Below are 24,528 nucleotides of genomic sequence, written 5' to 3' on the forward strand. Positions count from 1 at the left end.
ACATGATTTTTCAAAATTAATCATTTATTTTGAGAGAGAGAGAGAGGGAGAGATAGAGAGCATGAGCAGGAAGGGGCAGAGAGAGCAATCTACAAACTGGGAGAAATTGTTTGCGAGTCACATATCAGATAAAGAAAGAACTTGTGTATATACTTGATACACATCTGGCAAAGAATAGAATGTGTCAAGAACTCTGAAAATTCATTAATACAAAGACAGTCCAATTTAAAATAGAAAATACAAACATTTTCAACATAATTAAAGTATGTATACACCAGTGAAACCATCATAACAAGCAAGATAGCGAATGTACCCGTCAGCCACAAAAGTTCTTTTTGTACCGCTCACCTGCCCCTGTCCCTTAGGCACCATTTATGTGCTCTGCACAATATGCACAGCAAACTGTTCCTCATGTGAACATTTGAGTGGCCCGACCTAGATTCAGAACTTCAGGTCCTTAAGAAGAAGGTTTTCTTACCATCAATGCCACCTTCTGCAACATGGTCATTGTTGACCCCAAACCCCAGAGAATGCAGTCGAACTTAGGAAGAATTTCAGATAATCAAGATACTTCTTAACAGGAAGAAAGAACTTCAGAACAATTGCCTCAGATATTCAATTTTGTGTTTTTGTCCATAAACATAGACGAGGCCGAAAATAAATAAATAAAATAAAATAAACATAGATAGACCACTGTTTTAAAAACATACCAGAAATTATGCAACCTTACATCCACATTCACAAATGATTACAAATGCACTCTGGGTTGTTGTTCATGGACTATGTGCACAGCACTTTGGCAAATGATCGCTGCCTCTGGAACATGCATCTTCAGGGCTCATCATTCGCAAGGTCTCTGAAACTCCCTCAGCAGAGTCGTCTTCAGAGTTAAAGGCGACAATGGAAGACAAGTCTCTAATGTGTAGCTTCTTTTTGCTTCCAAATACTAGCATGCTTTGGTCACTCACCCTATTTACCAGATTGAGACTTTCAAAAATGAAATTCACTCTCAAAAGGCCAAGTTGTGGTCTCTAAGTGTACTCAGAAATTTAGCCCCAGCCACGCCACAAGCTTACCGGCAAAGTCACCCACACAGATGTAAAGATCATATCCATTCGCTGCTGTGCTCTTGACTGCCTGTCCTCTCCTCGGACACAAGGATGTGGACACTCCTTGGCACAGATTTTTAGCTGGTCAAGTCTTGGGTCTGATTGACCTTGAATAAGTGAGGCCCAGGGCCCAGAGGGACCCTGACCCACCTGAGATATTGGAGGCCCTTCTCCACCTCTCTGAATCTCCAGATTCTGTGTGATTTCACATAAATGTCCCTCCCTGGTGGGATGTGGGAACTTCCTGTCAGTTCTCTGCATGAGCAAAGTGCCTGTCACCTGGATTCCCAGTGGTACACTCATAGGAAACACACACCTCAGTTACAGGAATTAGGATCGGCAAGATCTTGGGGTTCTTCTCTACTGGAATCTCCTCTCCATCAAAGTCCTCCTGTGTGCAACTATGTGATTAAATAAGAGGGATGTCACAAGGACAGGGAGAGAAGACACTTATTCTTTCTTCCCATCGGCCCTTCAAAATGGCTCCATCCGTGCCACCTGAAGGAAACCTTACACAGGTTCTGCCTTAAACAAAAAACCTTTCCAATCACTATTGGTCACATTCATGTACTCAAATCATCTAGTGTAATAATCACACTCTCAATTTCACTGAGGGGTGGGGCACCTGGGTGACTCAGCTGAGTGTCTGACTTCAGCTCAGGTCATGATCTTGAGGTCCATGGGTTTGAGCCCCATGTTGGGCTGTGTGCTGACAGTTTGGAGCCTGGAGACTGCTTCAGATTCTGTGTCTTCCTCTCTCTCTGCCCCGCCCCTGCTCATGCTTTCTCTCTCACACAAATAAATAAACACTTGAAAAAATTTTCAGAAGGAGTTAACATGGCAGAGAAGTAAGGGAATCTGAAGTTCCCTCGTCCCTCAAACACAGAAGTATTGAGGCGAGAAGGCTTGAAATTCCAGGAATCCAGGCTACAGAGTGACAGAAACATCTCCAGGGGCGCATGGGGACAATGTGATGGGCCATAGATGCATGATTTCAGACTGCCCACTCGTGCTTCTTTGGCACTGTGAGGACGACCTGAACAGAGTGGTCTAAGATGCCTGGTCTGGGGAGGAGCGACTGGGGTGTCACCATTTTACTCCCCATCACCAACAAGGTGGGGCTTCAGGGAACGGACAGTGGATCGACAGTGGAGGTGGACCTGCTCACACCAAAGCATGCCTCCCTGCACCTGCTGTGTGTCTAACAGAGCAAGACTCAACACTGACTGAACCAGACAGTCCCTCCTCCAGACCAGCACAGGCACTGGTTACAAGGCACCATCAGATATTGGTCCAGTAGTTTTGCATTCTCTGATTTGATTCTTGGTCAATTTTTATTTTATGTATATATATATACATATATATTTCTTCTTCTTCTTCTTCTTCTTCTTCTTCTTCTTTCATCTTTCTTCTTCTTCTTCTTCTTCCTCTTATTTCTTCCCTTCTCTACGCTGGTTATTCTGGTTGTTGGTTTGTTTAAGCAGACATTTTTAATCTATTCTCTTTATGCCTCTTCTGTATCTCCTTTATTTTCTTCTCTCTCTCTCTCTCTATAGACTAAGCCATAAAGTTTCTCTGATCTCTGGTCAGTTTTTTTTTTCTTTTCCTTTTCCCTGCCCTTGTCATTTCTCTCTTTGTATGGGATAAGGCTCTTCCACCACCACCACCCCCATTAAAAATTTTTTTTCCAGGGATACTTTAACAAACAAATCAAAGCACTCCTGGTGGAAGGTCCAAACAACCACTAGGGATAGGGAGATAAAGTAATCAGAGTCTCAACAACAAAGAGCACAAAACACACTCCAAAAATACCTCTTGAAGGGCCAGGCCCTGGACAACATTATGACCCCCTGTTTTTTGTTTATTTTTTTATTTTTAATTTTTAATTTTTTAATATATGAAATTTACTGTCAAATTGGTTTCCATACAACACCCAGTGCTCATCCCAAAAGGTACCCTCCTCAATAACCATCACCCACCCTGCCCTCCCTCCCACCCCACATCAACCCTCAGTTTGTTCTCAGTTTTTAACAGTCTCTTATGCTTTGCCTCTCTCCCACTCTAACCTCTTTTTTTTTTTCTTTCCCCTCCCCCATGGGTTTCTGTTACGTTTCTCAGGATCCACATAAGAGTGAAAACATATGGTATCTGTCTTTCTCTGTATGGCTTATTTCACTTAGCATCACTCTCCAGTTCCATCCACGTTGCTACAAAAGGCCATATTTCATTTTTTCTCATTGCCACGTAGTATTCCATTGTGTATATAAACCACAATTTCTTTATCCATTCATCAGTTGAGGGACATTTAGGCTCTTTCCATAATTTGGCTATTGTTGAGAATGCTGCTATAAACATTGGGGTACAAGTGCCCCTATGCATCAGTACTCCTTTTATCCCTTGGATAAATTCCTAGCAGTGCTATTGCTGGGTATGACCCCCTGTTTTAATATAATAGTCCTCACAGGAGCAAGACCCATAAGAAGCTATTAAAACACATAAGGGACAGAAAACTAGGCAAAATGATGAAACGGAAGAATTCTCCTCAAAAGAAATTCCAGGAGGAAATGACAGCTAGAGAATTGCTCAAAACAGATATAAGCACCATAACTGAGCAAGAATTTAGAATAATGGTCATATTACTGGCCTTGAAAGAAGCATAGAAGACAGAAGAGAATCTACTGCCACAGAGATCAAGGAACTAAGAAATAGTCACAACGAATTAAGAAATGCTGTAAATGAGGTGCAAAATAAACTAGATGCAGTGACAGCTAGGATGAAGGAGGGAAAGGGTAGATTAAGTGAAATAGAAGACAAAATTATGGAAAATGACGAAGCCAAGAAAAAGAGAGATAGGAACATACTAGACCATGAGGGGAGAAATAGAGAACGAGGAGATTCAATGAAACATAATAATATCCATATCATAAGAGTTCCAGAAGAAGAAGAAGAAGAAAAGAGAGAGAAAAAGGGAAGAAGGTCTACTTGAACAAATTATTGCTGTGAACTTCCCTTATCTGGGGAAGGAAATGGACATCCAAATCCAGGAGACAAAGAGAACTCCTTTCAGATTTAACAAGAATAGATCTTCTCCACAGAATATCATAGTGAAACTGGCAAAATACAAAGATAAGGAGAAAATTTTGAAAGCATCCAGGGACAAAGGGGCCTTAACTTACAAGAGTAGACACATAAGGGTAGTAGCAGACTTATCCACTGAAACTTGGCAGGCAAGAAGGGAGTGGCAGGAAATATTCAATGTGCTGAATAGGAAAAATATGCAGCCAAGAATCCTTTATCCAACAAAGCTGTCATTCAGGATAGAAGGAAAGATAAAGGCTTTCCCAGACAAACAAAACCTGAAGGAACTGATGAACACTAAACAAGTTCTGCAAGAGATCCTTAGGGGAACTCTGTGAGTGGAATGCTGCAAAGACTACAAAGGACCAGAGACATCACCACAAGCATGAAACCTACAGGTAACACAATGACACTAAATCCATATCTTTCAATAATCACTCTGAATGTAAATGGACTAAATGCCCCAATCAAACACATAACATATCAGAATGGATTAAAAAAAACCAAGATCCATCTATATGCTGTCTACAAGAGGTCCATTTTAGACCTGAGGACACATTCAGATTGAAAGTGAAGGGATGGAGAACCATCTATCATACTACTGGAAGTCAAAAGAAAGCTGGGGTAGCCATACTTATGTCACACGAACTAGATTTTAATCTAAAGTCTGCAACAAGACCTGAAGAAGGGCAATATATCATAATTACAGGGTCTATACATCAAGAAGAGCTAACAATTGTAAATGTTTATGCTCCCAACTTGATTGCACCCAAATACATAAATCAGTTAATCACAAACATAAGTGATCTTATTGATAGAAAAACTGTAATTGGAGGAAACTTTAATTCTCCACTTACAACAATGGACAGATCGTCTGGGCAAAAAAAATCAATGAAGAAATAATGGCTTTGAATGATACAGTGGACCAGATGCACTTGACAGATATATCCAGAACTTTTCATCCAAAAGCAGCAGAATTCTTTTCGAGTGCACATGGAACATTCTCCAAAATAGATCACATCCTAGGTCACAAAACAGCCCGCAACAAGTATAAAAGAACCGAGATCATACCGTGCATATTTTCAGACAGCAATGCTATGAAACTTGAAGTCAACCACAAGAAAAAATTTGGAAAGCCTCCAAATGCATGGAGGCTAAAGAACATCCTACTAATGAATGAATGGGTCAACCAGGCAATTAAAGAAGGAATTAAAACGTATATGGAAGCAACTGAAAATGAAAACATGACAGTCTGAATCCTTTGGGATGCATCAAAGGCAGTTCTAGGAGGAAAATACATTGCAATCCAGGCCTATCTCAAGAAATAAGAAAAATCCCAAATACAAAATCTAATAGCACACTTAAAGGAAGTAGAAGCAGAACAGCAAAGAAACCCCAAAGCCAGCAGAACAGCAGAAGAAGAGAAATAATAAAGATTAGAGCAGAAATAAAAAATATAGAACACCCCCCTTCCCCCGCCAAAAGAATACAGTAGAACAGATCAATGAATCTAATAGCTAGTTTTTTTCTTTTCTGGAAAACACAAACAAGATTGATAAACCCCTAGTAGGGCTTCTCAAAAAGAAAAGAGAGAGGACCCAAATAGATAAAAATCACAAATAAAAGTGGACAGATCACAACCAACATCAAAGAAATACTATTTTCAGGGAATACTATGAAAAATTACATGCCAACAAACTGGACAACCTGGAGGAAATGGACAAATTTCTAGACACCCACATGCTACCAAAACTCAAACAGGAAGAAAGAAAATTTGAACACACCCATAACCAGTGAAGAAATTGAATCAGTTATCAAAAATCTAACAACAGAGAAGAGTCCTGGGCCACATGGCTTCCTAGGGGAATTCTACCAGACATTTAAAACAGAGTTAATACTTATCCTTCTCAAGCTGTTCCAAAAAATAGGCATGGAAGAAAGCTTCCGGACTCATTCTGTGAAGCCACCATTACCTTGATTCCCAAACCAGACCGAGACCCCACTAAAAAGGAGAATTACAGACCAATATCCCTGATTAACATGAATGCAAAAATTCCCAACAAAATATTAGCAGATCAAATTGCACAGCATCTCGAAAGAATTATTCACCACGATTAAGTGGGATTCATTTCTGGGCTGCATGGCTGGTTCAATATTCTCAAATCAATTAATGTGATAGAAGAAAGGATAAGAACCATATGATCCTGTCAATAGATGCAGAAAAAAGCATTTGACAAAATATAGCATCCTTTCTTAATAAAAGCCCTCAAGAAAGTCGGGATAGAAGGAACCTACCTTAACTTCATAAGAGCCGTATATTAAAAGCCCACAGCTAATACCATCCTCGTGGAAACAAAGTAAGAGCTTTCCCCCAACATCAGGAACATGGCAGGGATGTCCACTCTCATGGCTGTTGTTTAACATCATGTTGGAAGTCTTAGCCTCAGCAAGCAGAGAACAAAATGAAATAAAAGGCATCCAAATTGGCGAAGAAGTCAAACTTTCACTTTCCGCAGATGACATGATACTCTACATGGAAAACCTGAAAGACTCCACCAAAAAGCTGCTAGAACTGATACATGAATTCAGCACAGTCACAGGATACAAAACCAATATACAGAAATCAGTTGCCTTTCTATATACCAATAATGAAGCAACAGACTACTTTCTTACACCATACACAAAATTAAACTCAAATTGATGAAAGACCTACATCTTAGAGAGAAAACCATTAAAACCCTAGAGGAGAAAACAGGCCATAACCTCTTTGACCTGAGCCCCAGCAATTTCTTGCTCGACCCATCTCTGAAGGCAAGGGAAATAAAAGAAAAAATGAACTCTTGGGACCTCATCAAGATAAAAAGCTTCTGCACTGCAAAGGAAACAATCAACAAAACAAAAAGGCAACCAATGCAATGGGCGAAGATATTTAAAAGTGACATAGCAAATAAAGGGTTAGTATCCAAAATCTATAAAAAACTTACCAACCTCAACACCCAAAAAATAAATAACCCGGTGAAGAAATGGGCAGACAACATGGATAGACACATTTCCAAAAAAGACATCCAAATGGCCAACAGACACATGAAAAGATGTTCAACGTCACTCATCATCAGTGAAATACAAATCAAAACCACATTGAGATGCCACCTTACACCGGTCAGAGTGGCTAAAATTAACAACTCAGGAAACAAAAGATGTTGGCAAGGATGTGCAGAAACGGTAACTCTCTTGACTGTTGGTGGGAATGCAAACTGGTGCAGCCGCTCTAGAAAACATTATGGAGGTTCCCCCAAAATTAAAATGGAACATCCCTACAACCCAGCAATAGCACTACTAAGAATTTACCAAAGGATACAGGAGGGCTGATTCACAGGGGAACATGTACCCCAATATTTATAATAGCACTTTCAACAAGAGCCAAATTATGGAAAGAGCCCAAATGTCCATCAACAGAAGAATAGATAAAGATGTGGTTTATATATACAATGGAATACTAGTTGGCAATGAGAAAGAATGAAATCCTGTCTTTTACAACAACATGGATGGAACTGGAGGGTATTATGCTAAGTGAAATAAGTCAGTCAGAGAAAGAAAGATGCCATATGTTTTCTCTCATATGTGGAGCTTAGGAAACTTAACAAAAGACCATGGGGGAAGGGAAGGGAAGAAATAATTTCAACCAGAGAGGGAGGCAAACCATAAGAGACTCTTAAATACAGAGAACGAACTGAGGGTTGATGGGGGGGTGGGGGGTTGGGGAAAATGCGTAATGGGCTTCAGGAGGGCACTTGTTGGGATGAGCACTGGATGCTGTATGTAAGTGAGGAATCATAGGAATCTGCCCCCAAAACCAAGAGGACACTGTATACACTGTATGTTAGCTAACTTGACAATTTATTGTCAATAAATTGTCAAGTTAGCTATATATATATATATATATATATATATATATATATATATATATATATATAAACTTTTAAAAAATATTACTGAAGGGTAAATCTTCTACTGTCCCTGGCATCCCTGGCATGTGCCTGCTCCCAGAGAAGAACCTGCAGTGTAGACAGGGCTGCTTAGAGCTCTCCCCATGCTGCCATTCTCCTCCTGCCCTTGCCCTGGCTCTGATTCTTCATGGGCTGGAGGAGAAGAGGCAGAAACACTGAAGATGAGTCAAGTGTAGTCTGGCCTTGGTGGGGGGACGGAGGCAGCATTCTTAGTGGCTCTTTTCCCCGTGGAACACTGTTAATAGCCTTCAGAGTCTCCTCTGGGAATCTGAAATCATAAGCCCAACAGAAGGCCACTCTCTCCTCTCCCATCACTTGCTTCAACGTCTGTTCCTAGTGCCGGACTTCCAGAACTCTGATGCACATACAAGCTGCTGGGATCCCTGCTGGGCCCCTGGGCAAGTCCCCTTCAAACTGGCTTTGGGTGCCTCCCTCCCATGTGGCCCCATTTGATATATGAAGAACACATACTTTTGTCCCCCTATTAGTGAAAGTTCTGACTGCGTCCAAGACCTCCACCACCATGTGTACTCTGCTCCCGCCACAGAGCAAAGCAACAGCCTTCATGTATCCCATGACCACCAGGCAGCAGAGCCAAACTCCGAAGGACACACAACAAGTCTCTTAATGTACACCGCCCACACCCCTCTGGCAGTATCAAACTCCAGAGGCCGCCTCACTAGGTTTCAGGAGAGAGAGAACCTCCATCTCTCTGGACTTGGCACGCAGAGATGACTCCCTGTGGGGCCTCCCTTACATAGTCACATGGTTACACCTGGGCCAGCTTCTGCCCTGGGGAGACGATTCTGCCACAGATGAACTCCAAGAATTGACCAATACTAATTTGTCATTGTCCCTATAAATTAAATGTTCTCGTTTAAAAAGTCCTTTCCTCTTGGGATGCCTGGCTGGATCATTTGGAAGAGCATGCGACCCTTGATCTCATGGTCATGAGTTGGAGCCCCATATTGGGTGTAGAGATTACTTAAATGCTAAAACCTAACAGAAAATATCCTTTCCTCTTGACCCCTTCAAATATCTATCAAATTAGTTGAAGGACTAAACCTCACAAAACTGGTTCTTGCTTCTTCCTTTGGACATCCTATATGGATCTCCTAGCATATAGTTTTGGACTGCGGGCTATTGGCAATTAGTAAAGATTCAACTGATATTAAGGGAGATATTTATGTTACCCCAAACCTTTCATATAGCCTTCTGACCCAGATTTCAAGTTAATACAGGTCATTTCCATTGGACCCTAACTTTGACATCTGATATTGAACTTGTCACAAACCTAACTGAACGCTGTTGCCCCTGAATCGATCCTTCCCCTGAAAATCTTACCTGTCACCCTGAACTTTCCTGTTTCTAAATATAAGCATGACCATTGTATCCATCACCCACATGGACACATCCTACACATCCTTCACAGTAGACTTCATACCCTAAATGTTTCCTCAGTTCTTCCTCTATAAATCCTAGTGTAAATTCCCCATCATGAGTCATGACGATCACATATTTCAACAACAGGGATCATGCACACATTAAACCCTGGAAATTCCACAGCCTTCAGCACTGAAACAGAACCACATTCAGAGAAAACTGGAATAAAAAATATGGTAAGAGAAGTGAGTGAGCAATATTTCTATTGTCAAGTGAAGAGATAATGATTTATTTGATTTACTCGTTTTTTCTCTGGTTATCTCTTACCTTCCGAAATGGAATCTAAGGTTGGGAGAAAAGAAATCAGCTTACATAAGCTGCACATTCAAATGGCCTGAACACAGGTTAATTGTATTAAGAATGCTTCTACATATCTCTGGGGGAAAACATCTTTTAAACGGTTCTGAAATGAAAAAGGACAGGGTGCGAATACTTTGCTCTCTAATCATACTAGAGTCACTTACAAGGAAGTAGTTTTGAACATAAGAATTGCATGATGGCAGAGAGTACTTTGGTCTCACTTTGTCATTTGACACATGGTTTTTCATGAGAGGATTTTTTCTTCCGTGTTTTTACTGCATTCTGAATACTTATGATGAATCTTACAATGAGCGGGTATTTAGAATCTTAAATTTTCCAGACTTAATCTCTAATCCATCTCCCAAAAAGTCACTGATATGGTAAATACTCTCAGTCATGTTCACAGACAAAACAAAGGACAAATAAAAATTCTAATAATTGGATTTGGGATGGCTGCAATCCTTGTGAGTGACTGAGAGTCACGCATCTAACTTTGAAGTTTCTCTATTATTTTAGCAAGACAGAACCTTTCATCTACTTACTGCAAATGTCACAGCAGGGAAGGGTAAGGAGAGATTTTTCTGGTGTCAGGAAACGAGCACTAGAGGGAATGAAAAACCGTCAACAACAATAAAGATGCTCTGAAAGAGAACTGGGTACCATAAGATTTTTCAATCAGATTCTCACAGGAAAAAGATAGTCTGCTCTCATTAGGTACTTGGAGAAAGTTTAGAGAAGGGGCCTCTTACACACTGTGGACACAGGGAATTTGGAAACCACAGGGATGTTGATAGTATCGATAAGAAAATTAAGTCCCACCTGAAGGGGTGAAGAAAGACTGGAATGCAGAAGAAGAGTTGGGTAGAAAGGCCACCAAGAGAGGAGCTGTGACCTTTGGTGTAGGGTTGCAGTTAGTCAGAGATGGCCCTGCAGAGATAGAGGTGGGAGAATGGACACCCCAGCCTTGCTTTTCTACTTCCACAGGGCCTCTGACTTGGACTTCCCATTGGCCAGCCAGGCAGAAGTCAGAGAGCAAGAGATCCCACCGATGTAGTGCAACTAGATCAGCCTCAGGGGGCAAAGAGCTGGGTGAAGTGTGATTCTGCAGAGGCAAATGAAGACTATGTGGCCCAGATGGGATTTTTCAGATACAAGTGGAGACATTTTAGGTTAAGATGGTCCCTAAAAAAGAAGTGAGAGAAACACAGTAAGAGAATCCTGTGACTTTCAGATCTCCATGAACCACAGAACAATCTTTCCAGAGAAACCCAATACCTCCCTAACATAGTACTTGTGGCCATGCGGTGCAACGACGCATGTGACCAGTGGTTCAGACACTTAACATGTGCAGGATTTCTGATTTGAATTTTCCTGAGTCTTTGAACTCTATATGCCATTGCCTGATTATGCCAACTTTGTGTGAAGAGGGACAGGTGGCAAGGGGAGGGGGGGCGGTGGGGACTGAGAGCTGGGAAGCGGTTTCATTCTGGTTAGTTCTTGCTGCATAACAAACCATTCTGAAGCTCAGTGGTTAAAAACAAAAACCATCATTTATTTGTTCTCATAAAGCTGCCATTTGGGCAGGACTCAGCGGGAATGGATTATCTTTGCTTTCTGCAAGTTCGTCTGAGATGGCGGGGCAACCGAAGGGCACGCTTCTGTGTTGCCTCATTTGCATGGTGGGCAAGTTGGTCTGAGTCATAAATGAAAGGTGAGCTGGGAAGTGGGCCAGTGACTTCAGGCCCTCTGCATGGGGGCCTCTCAAGAGGCAGCCTGGGCTTCCTCACAACATGACAGTCAAGTTCCAAGGGCAAGAACCCCAACAGGGCAAGGAAGCATTGCCCACATGTAACCTTAGAGTCACAAGGTGTTGCTTCAACCATCTGCTATTAATTGAAACGGTCCCAGATCTGCCCAGTTCCAAGGTAGAGGACACAGGCCCCGCAAGTCAGTGGCAGGAGTAACAGGGTCAGGTTATAGGAAGAATAAGTAGAAGCTACTGTCACAGCTGTCTATGGAAACTACAATCTACCACTATCGCAAATCATCATAAATTCAAAAGAAAAAACGAAATGGTCTTTACTACCAAAACATATTCCATATTTTTGAAAGCACGTTCATAATCCCATTTGAACCATCTCTAAATAATCCCATCTCAGCTTCTTCCCCGATATTTTTTATTTGTTCAGCATACTTCATCTTTAGCCATTTTATTTTTTCCTCCCGTTCTTCCTGTGATTTATCAGCATATTCCTTTTCTACTAGTTTAATTTCATTATTTAATTGATCGGTGTAGATCTTCTTCAGGTCTTCTTCCCGTTGCTTCAGCCTCTTCTCTGTGTCCTCGTAAATGGCATCGGTAAAGTAAGCCCCTCCGTTGCTCTGCACCATCTCCTCTATCAGCTCCACCAGCTCCTGCACTTGAGCTTCCTTCTTGGCCTCTGAGGCTCTGTTGTTGAAGGCACAGTAGCGGTTCCCACACTCGCTGATGATGTTTCTTAGCTTCACATCTGAATGTGCCAAGAAGTCACTCAGGCTCTTCTCCTCCAAGTTATCTTTGCGAGTGAACAACACGATCATGTGCTTCAAGGCTGGCTTCCCAAACACAGCCTTGATCAATGCCACGGTCGTCTGGTCTTCCTCTGTGTAGCGGCCCACTGGGAGGACCAAGACGATGGCGTGGGGCCCAGGGCAGGAGTAGAGGACACACCGGCTGATTTCCCCGCATGTGGTATCCAGCATCTCCTTGTTGTCAAAGAGCCCTGGGGTGTCAACTACAAGAAGTTTCCTCCCCTTCCATTCCTTGTATGCTTTTTGACACCTGGAGTTGACAGCATGGGGAGCAACTCTAGACTCAAAGACTCTACTCCCCAGGATGGTGTTGGCTGTTGCAATCTTCCCACTTCCAGTTTTCCCCACCAGAATAATCCTCAGAGTGTTGTCCTGAGGGTCCACCATTTCACTACCAGGAGTCTCTGTGGCGTAAAGCAAAGGAAGGAGAATAAAAAGAGTGAAAGAAGGTAAATGGAAACCATCACCTCGCTCTTATGACCTATGTGTTCCTCCCTGAAATCCTGCAGTAGTCTACTATCCTTGTTGGTCCCATAAAGACAGAAAGATGAGACAATTCAATCACCATGGAAGAACAAAGTAGTTAAAGAGTTCCCCTACAAAAGAGTACCAGGTCCAGATGGATTCATGGGGATCTCACTTAACCTTTCTTAAACTATTCCTGATGGCTTAAAACAGAAGGAAACCTTTCCAATTCTTTCTATGACACAAGTGTGATATTGATCCCAAAGATTAACAAAGATTTTACCAATAAATAAAGCTACAGACATGTCTCATTTGTGAAAACTAATACAAAAATCCCAAATAAATTGTCAGACACTAAAATGTAATACCGCACAATTACATGTGATTTATTTCAGAAATACTAGGGTAGTTCAATATGAGAAAATGGATTGTAACAACACATCCTCGTTAGTAGATTTAAGAAGAAAAATACCTTGATGCAGAACAGACATTTCCCCAAATTCCACACTGTTTTAATAGATACTTCTTTAACATGTTTATATAGAAATATACATTTTAAAAAATTTGTCACCCTTTTTTTCTCTGCAGCTAAAATAGTTGACTATTAAGTTCATTTGGATGAATGAAGAAAGAAAATTAGCCTGTAGAGTCAAAAAAGAGAAGAACAATGAGGGAGGACCAGCTCTAACATAGTAAAATATTTTAGCCCCAATAATTAAGGCAGTATGAAGTGTGTGTGATCAGAGACAGATCAGAAAACAAAAACGGACAATTCAGAAATAGACCAAATTGGTCTACTATATTCATGAGTATCCAGTTCAATTGTATCATGTTACATTTATCGTCCATAAGGCAGCGTCTCACAGCAATGGGGAGAAAGGTGGACTAATAACCAGCATTGGGATAACTACAAAACCACACAGAAAAAGACAAAACTTCACCCACATCTTCATGCCACTCACATGCTAAATACGTTAGAAATATAAACACTAAAAATCAATCCACATAAATACTAGAAGAAACTCAGACAATTCCTTTGTAACCTAGGGGCGGGGCAACCCTTTCTAAGATTTGAAAGATTGTAAGGAAAAGGATTCATACATCTGACTAGGTAAAGATCCAAAAGACAATGGGAGACAAGGAACACCACAGACAATTAAAATACGAATGTCAGACTATATCAAAGAGGGTTAATTCTCCTCTTATACAAAGAATACCTAAAAGTAGAGAGACAAATATCCAACAGCTTGATAGAAATTGGAGCAAGAGATATGAATAAACAGTTCAAAGAAAAAAAGAAATGTCAATGCTCCTCAACTATGTAAAAATATATGAACACTCACTTAAAGTAGAGAAAAATAAATCCAACATAGGAAAAGAAAAAAAACTAAATATAACAAATTAAAATTACACTGAGATACTATTTCTCCATTTATGGATTTGGCAAAAATCGAAAAATTTGCTGGTATAATCTATCAGTAAAAGTTTAGAGGAAACAAGTTCTCTTCTCCGTGGCTAATGAGAACAGAAAAACAGTCTAAAACCTTCAGAAGAGAAATTAGCAATATCATATAAACTACATATACATTTATTCTTGGATTGTGAGTCCAGTTTTAGGATTTATGCCTGTAGTGGTCAAGGGCAGATCACCCCTAAACGTGCAACTTTGGCATACTATTTCATATAAAAATACCTTAAGATACAGCCTGTGTGGGAAGATTACTAAGACCCTCTTCTGTCCCCTGCAAGCAGGAAACAAATCTCCCATGTAAAAGTTGCCCTTCCTGTCCCAGGAGGCAAAGAGACACTCTCATGACAAGGGATGGGAGATTTAGAGCCAAGAAGACTGTATAAACAGCCCACTACCTTCTACTAATTTACTACCCCAGCCCAAAGTCTCTTTAGAATTCCTCCCTAACAGATGCTCCCAAAGTTAAGTTTTCCTTGTTTTGTCAATCCCTCACAGATCCATCGTCTCTTTGCCTAAAAAGTATAAAAACTGCCTGCCTTGGTCATTTCTCTTGGTTTTAGTTTCATTACTGAGCATCTGTGCACACTGCTTTTTTTTTTTTTCTCTTGTTAATCTGCCTCAAGTGAATGTAATTCTTAGTGCAGCTGGAAGACCTTGAAGGTTAGAGGAAGAAGTTCCCCTTCCTTATGTCCCAGAGCTACACTGACAAAAACACAGGAAAAGATTAGGCATATGTTTATTCTCTGCGTCACTATTTGTAACAATTAAAGACCAAAAATCTACCAAATGCCCACTAGTAGGGGTCTGGTTGAATAAACTAAGGTACATACACACAGCAATGTACTATCCAACTGTAGAAAAGAATAAGAAATACCTCTCTATGCCGGGATGGAGAGATCTCCAGGATATTTTATTAAGCCAAAAAAAAAAAAGGCAAAGTGAAGAAAATAATATTTAGTTTACTGTCATTTCTCTAATGGGGAGGAACATGAACTGAAGGCACAAACTACAACATATATTTCATGCACATGATAAAGCAAAGGCAGATCATCTGAACCGCCACCAAAGAAATTGCTGACAGAGGGATGGGAGGAATAATGCGGGGGACAGGGTAGAAGCTGGAAACTACTTTGAATATACTCCGATTTCATAGATTTGTCTTGAAAGCATGTATTTCCATCTTTTAGAGAGTTTGAATTACAGCTCTTTTCCTTTATGAAAGACCTAAATGTGTACCTGCTGTTGCTGGCTGACATAAATTCAAAGAGGATTTTTCATTTGTACAAAAAGAAAGCTGAACACGAATACAGCATTCCCCATTTGTTTCACAGCCAGTTGAGCTAACAGAAAGGCCGAGTGGACTGTCGTCCATGCCAGCTGCCAATCACCTTCCCCGGGAACCTCACACAGGGGTTCACCATCCAGCCACCAGAGCTGTGAGCCAGATGAGCGCGTGGGCTTTCTCTCAATTGAATGTGTGCATCTGTTAACAAGTTGTGTCTAAAAGTATCAGAAACACATAAGGGAGGTTATTTGGGGGAGATCTGGGAATGCGCACCCTTTTTCCATGCACATTGATGGTAATTGCTGCTCTGCTTTATGTCATTTTGTTTCATAAAAGATTTCATAGGAATGTTCTGCTTGCAGATAGTGAGGGACATCTGTAAATAGCTTACATAAGTAAAAACAAAAACTATATTTTCAGATAACTAGTGAAAATCAAAAGCAAATGCATACATAGTATTTGGTGTAATAGACAAACCACACAAAGAATTGGTCCAAGAAACTTGAAAATGCAGTTGCTTCATTGGCTATTGTCCTAATGGGATATAGTGTAAGGCCAGATAGGGGGAAAAATCGTCAAGAAAATCTTAAATTGCGTTCAGGAATCCTGTCCTATTCTTAGCTTTTTGTGCACATATGTAGTTTTGAAGCCCAAGGACAAGCCCAGTGGCAATGAGCACCCTTAGTGCCTATACTGTGCCCTTCAAATGCCATTTCCCACCAAAAACATTAGGACTCTTAGGAGAAGGTACCGATTCCATTTCTGGGCCAAGAAATGTGCAAGTGGATCCTAGACTATCCTAGTCACACTAAAAAGTGAGGATGCTATCAAAAACTACTCAGACTGTGGGACGCCTGGCTAGCTCTGTCAATACAGCATGCATCTCTTGATCCCACGTTCATGAGTTCTAGCCCCACATTGGGTGCACAGATCACTTTCAAAAAAAATGTTTGGATCTTACCGAAAGGACTACAGAACCAACTTGAAGAGGTTGACTGAACAGAGATGAGGTAATTTGAGTATCAATGAGAATAATAATTTCAATGGATTAAAATTCATCAAATATGTTGAAGTTCATGAATTCATAACAATACCATCATCATAAAGTAGTGAGGTGTTCTCTTTGGGGTATGCTAGGAATGATGTCATCAGTCTGAAGAGGACAAAAAGAATCAAGCATTCCTTTTGTCTTATACTACACCTTATGGAAATGAAAGTATGATTCGGGGAAGTTTCTTTTATAGGACTATGCCATCCAATAAATGAAGAAAGAATGATAGAATTATAATATTATAATTTGCAACCGTTAATGAAACAAAGTTACTCTATGCTATCATTACTGTCTGCTACATTACAGAAAGAGACAGAAGAATATATAAGGTGCTTTCTGATGGAAGTTTACAACTGCACCTATGAAATATTGCCACCCAACTAACCAGGCAAGCCTTAATCTGATCAAGCCTTTCCTTAAATTTAAATTTATACAAAACACTGATACTAGAAGAACATGTCATATGACATCTTGAGGATTTAATGTGTAAAATATACACTGTCCAATTCTCTTGGACAAAGGACCAACCGTTTCGTAAACAGAAACATTTTACAAAAAGAAACAGGAAGGTGAAAACTTATTTATCAAATTAAACTTAAGAGATATGAAAGAATTGCAATTTATGAACCGTATTTGGAGCTGATTTCAATTTTATTTTTTAAAAAAAATTTTAATGTTTATTTATTTTTGAGAGAGACAGAGACAGAATGCGAGTGGGTTAGGGGCAGAAAGAGAGGGAGACCCAGAAGCAGAGGTAGGCTCCAGGCTCTGAGCTGTCAGCACAGAGACCGAAATGGGGCTTGAACTCATGAGCTGTGAGATCATGACCTGAGCTGAAGTTGGACACTCAAACAACTGAGCCACCCAGGTGCCCCTGATTTCAATTTTAAAATCTATGAGATAATCTGGGGATTGGAATACACCTGGTAATTGTTTAAAACTTCTAATTGCTTTTTGAAGTCTGATCATGGTATGTTTTAATGACCTTTATCTCCCAGACATACATATGTAAATATTTACTCATAAAGTGATAAAATTTTTAGTATTCTAGTAATTTAGTAATTTTTAGTATTCTAATGTTTGAAGTGTATTAATTAATTAATTAATTAATTTAATCTCTACACCCAGCGTGGGGCTCGAATTAACAACCCTGAGATCAAGAGTCCCATGCTCTTCCCACTGAGCCAGATAGGCGCCCCCACTCTAATTTTTAAATGAGGAAATAGATGTGGCTAAGAAATGCTGAGAAAGTTGCCCAAGGTCACTGCGCTAATGGGCTTTGGGCAGAGAAGGGATCCAATGCAAAGTATGTCTGACCTCTACACTCATGCATAACCCTTGCATGCTCTGGTCTCTTCCTGGTTCCTTCTCAAGTCCTTGATTCCACATTTCTGTTTACATTGGATCAGAAATAGATCATGGGAGGCCAGGGGAGGTATTTCACTCTCTCTCCACAAACGTGAACTGGTAGCAACCCTGGAATTAGGGAAGGCAATCAAAGGGCTTCACACACATTTGTTTTCTATAGAATAGCTCATTCTCTCCCCATGGCATCCCTTCCTTACCTCCTCTGTTACACTGTCGATCACACCATTTCTCTCTTACATGTGGGGAAGGACACCGCCAGCTGAATTCTAGATTCCTGTGCCATTTGTGACCTGGGTATCCCGGGGAATTTCATAAAACCACATGCACACTGCCTAGGATTCAGATTTTCTTTCAGGAAAAAGAAGGTTTGGGCCAGAGTGATCTCTTTTTTTTTTTTTTTTTTTTTTATTTTATTTTATTTTATTTTATTTTTTATTTTTTTTATTTTTTAATATATGAAATTTACTGTCAAATTGGTTTCCATACAACACCCAGTGCTCATCCCAAAAGGTGCCCTCCTCAATACCCATCACCCACCCTGCCCTCCCTCCCACCCCCCATCAACCCTCAGTTTGTTCTCAGTTTTTAACAGTCTCTTATGCTTTGGCTCTCTCCCACTCTAACCTCTTTTTTTTTTCCCTTCCCCTCCCCCATGGGTTTCTGTTACGTTTCTCAGGATCCACATAAGAGTGAAAACATATGGTATCTGTCTTTCTCTGTATGGCTTATTTCACTTAGCATCACACTCTCCAGTTCCATCCACGTTGCTACAAAAGGCCATATTTCAATTTTTCTCATTGCCACGTAGTATTCCATTGTGTATATAAACCACAATTTCTTTATCCATTCATCAGTTGATGGACATTTAGGCTCTTTCCATAATTTGGCTATTGTTGAGAGTGCTGCTATAAACATTGGGGTACAAGTGCCCCTATGCATCAGTACTCCTGTATCCCTTGGATAAATTCCTAGCAGTGCTATTGCTGGGTCATAGGGTAGGTCTATTTTTAATTTTCTGAGGAACCTCCACACTGCTTTCCAGAATGGCTGCACCAATTTGCATTCCCACCAACAGTGCAAGAGGGTTCCCGTCTCTCCACATCCTCTCCAGCATCTATAGTCTCCTGATTTCTTCATTTTGGCCACTCTGACTGGCGTGAGGTGGTATCTGAGTGTGGTTTTGATTTGTATTTCCCTGATGAGGAGCGACGTTGAACATCTTTTCATGTGCCTGTTGGCCATCTGGATGTCTTCTTTAGAGAAGTGTCTATTCATGTTTTCTGCCCATTTCTTCACTGGGTTATTTGTTTTTCGGGTGTGGAGTTTGATGAGCTCTTTATAGATTTTGGATACTAGCCCTTTGTCCGATGTGTCATTTGCAAATATCTTTTCCCATTCCGTTGGTTGCCTTTTAGTTTTGTTGGTTGTTTCCTTTGCTGTGCAGAAGCTTTTTATCTTCATAAGGTCCCAGTAATTCACTTTTGCTTTTAATTCCCTTGCCTTTGGGGATGTGCCGAGTAAGAGATTGCTACGGCTGAGGTCAGAGAGGTCTTTTCCTGCTTTCTCCTCTAAGGTTGTGATGGTTTCCTGTCTCACATTCAGGTCCTTTATCCATTTTGAGTTTATTTTTGTGAATGGTGTGAGAAAGTGGTCTAGTTTCAACCTTCTGCATGTTGCTGTCCAGTTCTCCCAGCACCATTTGTTAAAGAGACTGTCTTTTTTCCATTGGATGTTCTTTCCTGCTTTGTCAAAAATGAGTTGGCCATACGTTTGTGGGTCTAGTTCTGGGGTTTCTATTCGATTCCATTGGTCTATGTGTCTCAGAGTGATCTCTAAATTGCCTTCCAGCTCTAAAGACCTGCCTTGAGGACACTAGTTTCACACTAAGGGAAATGGATGGGGAGTCAGGCAGCACTCACTCTGTCATGACAACAACTGATGGAAGATATGCTGTTCAGCAAGTTTGTCCTGCTAAATAGGAGCTGTGTGGACGTGGTCCACTCAATCTCCTTAGCCCCACCCCACCTTCTATCAAGACCCCTGTGGCAGCATCCTCATTGCTGGGCTGCTGGCACAGTACCTGGTCTCGTCTAGGACCAGAACTCACACCCATGCACACCCCTATGTCCTGCTGCCCTTCACGGTTCCATTGCTCTGAGGCCAGGCTCACCTTCTTTTGAATGAGCTGATGAGTTCCTGAGTGTTCTCCAAAGAAGCTGTTTGAGCTGATACTTTAGTTTAACTGAGAGGAAAAAGTGTTTGCACCCTTTAAACCTCTGAGGCAGGAAGCTCAGATTAGGTGGAGCTAGTGAAGGAACTATTCGTATTTAAAGAGACAGAAATATTACCCTATAATTTGGGGAATGCTTTAGTTTTACCAAGATGTAAGCTTTTTCTCCATGTGCCTGCTATCACACAAAATTCCCAAAGCTATATTTGTTGTTTGGGGTTATAGTGGTGGATCCCAAAGGCCCTTGTTAAGTGACCCCAATCATGCACACAGAGCCGGGCGTGCTCTCTGATCATCTTCTCTGGATGGAGTGGGAGATGCTGGGTTGATTCTGGGAGAAAGGAACTCAGATATGTGGCTAGATGTGTCCAAATTTAGAGCCTGGGATACTTCCCAGTGATTGCATCATATGGGCTTTCATGATGGTCTTTCATGAAGCTCTCAAGTTACTCATTAAAAATTTAACAGCAGGGGCGCCTGGGTGGCGCAGTCGGTTAAGCGTCCGACTTCAGCCAGGTCACGATCTCGCGGTCCGTGAGTTCGAGCCCCGCGTCAGGCTCTGGGCCGATGGCTCGGAGCCTGGAGCCTGTTTCCGATTCTGTGTCTCCCTCTCTCTCTGCCCCTCCCCCGTTCATGCTCTGTCTCTCTCTGTCCCAAAAATAAATAAAAAAAAAAAAAAAAAAAAAATTTAACAGCACTCAGGTACAAAGCCAAAAGAGTCTAAACCATTGAGAACCAAGAGTAAAAGAGGAAGATGTAGCCTGGAAAAAGTCATCCAATGACCACACACCTTCTCTAGTTTTCTTCATATGGTTCTCTCAAGCCCAAAAATATGCATGACCTGACAAGAAAAGATGGACCCAGGGAGGAGAATCATCTTTCCCCTAAACCTTCCTACCTTCCCCTACCCCAGACCCAGGCAGAGATAGACTTTTTCAGATTTAGCCAGTACACCCATTCCAACCTGCTTTGGAAACTATGAGATGAGAGGCAGATGGTCAAAGCTCTCATGGTTGACCAGCTGTTCCAATTATTTGTTGCATCACCATAAAATTTTTATGGTTTTGATTATATATTTTTGTTCACTACATTGAGACATGGGATTAGTCGATGCTGAAGCTTAAATGTGGGTACTAAGAAGACTAAATGTGGCAGAAAGTAATGTATAATGGGGTGGCAACCAATGGAAGGAAGTAGCTACATTTTGAAATTACTGTGTTAATGAGTATACTATTGGTCAATATCATTGGACCACTTGTTGGTGTTAATGACTTGGAGGGCCCCAGATAACTGTTTTCCAACTTGCAATAAAGACACAGACCAGGACCAGCTATATAATTTACAAGGTCTGGCACAAAATAAAAATGCCAGGCCCTTTGTCAAAGAGAATCAAACAAACACACATAAACACACACACACACACACACACACACACACACACTTAGAAAAAACTTAAGAATTTCAAGATGACATCAATAGAGCGTTAAACCTTTCTGGGCACAGGGTCCTTTACATACCCATGAAGTTGGTATACATAGAAGTCTAGAGGGGAGCCAGAACACTATGTCCTACTCAAAATATCTCTACCACTGCCTAGTTTCATTTCAATCTATATATTCCTTGAGTGAAACGTGTCCAGCCAGAGCCACCTTGGATGTTTTCCTGGTCAGCTAATTGCTTCTCCAGGTATTATCCTCAGGTATACTGGTAAGTTCCTTAGTGGGAACCGGAGAGTAGTTGACACAGAATCCATGGATGCCACAGGAAATCAGATGTGGGTCTCAAATGGTAACAGCCTTGTGATCATTGGTTAAAGAGGAGCATGTGGCTCTTATTAGTCCCATGCTGAGCCCTAAGTTACGAGTGATATCCTTCTAGAAGATTTTTGATAGAAGTAGTCTTGCCCCATATCTGTATTGCTCACTTAGCCACGCTCCTCATCATTGAGGGCTTCCTTCCACTTCCTTTTTTTATGTTTTCCTTTTATTATTTCAATCTCACACACACATAGCAATGTGGATATAATGAATTTGCAAAAAGTTGTGGGGTCATTAAAAGACATTCTTTAAATTCTACAGGAGTCTCCTTGTGGGAATCAGGGAGTTTTCTGCTGCTTAGATCTAGATGGCCTCAAAGCTCAACTTATTAAAACATTGCAGAGATAATAACAGGAGATGAAAAAGAATGGTTCCCTACATTGTCCTGGTTCTTCTACATATCATCTCTATAACCTGGTGAGTCAGTTTTCTATTGTTGCCATAACAAGCTATCAAAACTTCAGTAGCCTAAAACAATATAAAATTAATCTCCAACAATACTGGAAGACAAGAATATGAAATTAGTCTTATGGACATAAAATCAAGGTCTCTGAAGAGCTGGTTCTTTCTGGAGGCTCTAGGAAACAATCCATTCCTTGCCTCTTTCATCTTCCAGAAGCTGCCTGCTCTCCTGGGCTTGTAGCCATTCACACCAATCTCTGCTGCCCTCATCATAATGCCTTCGTACCTCTTCCTTAGAAGGACATTTCTGATTACATCTTGGGCCCACTCAGATAATTCAGAATTATCTCATCTCAAAATCATTAACTTAATAACATCTGCAAAATCCTTATGGAATAAGGTAACATTCACCGGCTCTGGGGATTAGGGTGTGGACATCTTTCTGGGGCCACCATTCATCCTGCCACATTTGGGTAAGTTAACCTCTCTGCAACTCACTTTCCTAATCATTAAAATGGAGTACTTACTTCAGAAGGTCACTGTGCAACCAGACAAAGTCGTACACATGAAGTGGTTCTCAGACCATAGTGATCAACAGGTGGTAGTTAGTAGTAATAATACAACCCTCAATGCTAGTCCCATATTACCATCCTGAGGCTCATCTACACATCATAGATGCTGTCTTAGTCAACGTGGACCGCCATAATACCACAGCCTGGGAGCAGGAACAACAGAAATTAATCTCTCACAGTTCTGGAGACTGGGCAGCCCAAGCCGAATGTGCCAACCAACTTGTTTCCCTGGGGGAGGGCTCACTTCCTGATTTGCGGATGGCACAGTCTCACTGTGTCCATACATGATGGAGCAAGGAAGCAACTCTCTGCTATCTCTTCTTCCAAGGGCACTAATCCCATCAAGACGGCCCCAGATTCATGAACTCATGGAAACCCACTTACCTTATCCCCAAATACCATCATGTTGGGGGTTAGGGATTCTGGAGCCTTCTCTTTTGTTGCCCCCAAAAAACTAGTCGCTTCTACTTTGTAACAATATCCTTTAAGTGAATTGTTGGATATTACTCAAGGTTTCCTGGTTTCTCCTCACTCACTCCACCTCCAAATGCCACTCATGAAAAGGAAGACTAAGCACCTCCACAGCCTGTCTACCAGGATAAGGGATCTGGATTATCTATACCCCTGCACTCACATGTCTTCAATGAAATTGTCTTCTGGCTCCACGGATGTGCAAGAAGAGCTGCCTCTTGCAGGCTAATGGCAGCCATGTCACAAAAGAGATATAGGTGTTCTGTGTGACAGTGCACTTGGGGCTGAATCCCTCAAAGGAAACATTGACCAAACCCTCATGAAATAAGGACCATGCCCCCCAAAGAGCCTTTTACTGTCTTCCACGATGTTATATTCCGTTATGAACCACAACCATTCAGTCCTGTTCTCAAATAGGTCTCTGCTTCCTCCTAAGGCTTCTCCAAAGATCTACCAAAAGTGACCACTCAGAATTTGTGTCTTCACCACAGGGTCACAGTCTTGGAGCTTCAGGGGAAAAACTGTAGGACGTGCTCTAAACTACTGTTGCCTCAAAGAGACTCTTCAGAGCAGGTTTCCAAGATGGCAGTACTGACTCAATGATCAGAGTGTGCCAGTGATCAAAGCCAGGACTACTGGGACTCTCAGGCTGGAAGCATATGTACCTCAGGAAATCAGACGACTGACTCAAGATCCAGCAGAGTGAGAAGTAATGACATAAGACTGAGTGAACGGATTCAAGATGTGCCATTGTGGTTATTTGTTTGGAATATTGATGGCATTCTGTTTGATGTTCTACTTGTATGGCTATTTGAGGAAACCTTATTTCTTTCTCCTTAAATGAATTAGTAGACTGTGTATTTGTAAACCCACAACAACCATTTTTAA

General features: G+C 41.2%; 1 protein-coding gene across 3 annotated transcripts in view; it reads right to left on the reverse strand.

Moving 5' to 3' along the window:
- Nucleotides 1–11,468: 11,468 nt before the first annotated feature.
- LOC131508755 (GTPase IMAP family member 7-like) overlaps nucleotides 11,469–24,528 on the reverse strand; it is a 60,392-nt gene continuing 47,332 nt past the window's right edge. The window contains exons 1-2 of one of the 3 annotated variants that reach the window (XM_058723858.1): nucleotides 20,319–20,414; nucleotides 11,469–12,912 (exon numbers count right to left, since the gene is read on the reverse strand). In XM_058723858.1, the coding sequence (XP_058579841.1) occupies nucleotides 12,020–12,895 (876 nt within the window). In that variant the 5' untranslated portion in view covers nucleotides 12,896–12,912; nucleotides 20,319–20,414 and the 3' untranslated portion in view covers nucleotides 11,469–12,019. Of the gene's footprint in view, nucleotides 12,913–13,668; nucleotides 14,518–20,318; nucleotides 20,423–24,528 lie in introns of those variants that run through there. The other 2 variants (XR_009260128.1, XM_058723857.1) reach the window with 2 other exon arrangements.

Source organism: Neofelis nebulosa, chromosome 4 (genome assembly GCF_028018385.1).
Source record: "Neofelis nebulosa isolate mNeoNeb1 chromosome 4, mNeoNeb1.pri, whole genome shotgun sequence".
In the NCBI taxonomy this organism is placed as follows: Eukaryota; Metazoa; Chordata; class Mammalia; order Carnivora; family Felidae; genus Neofelis; species Neofelis nebulosa.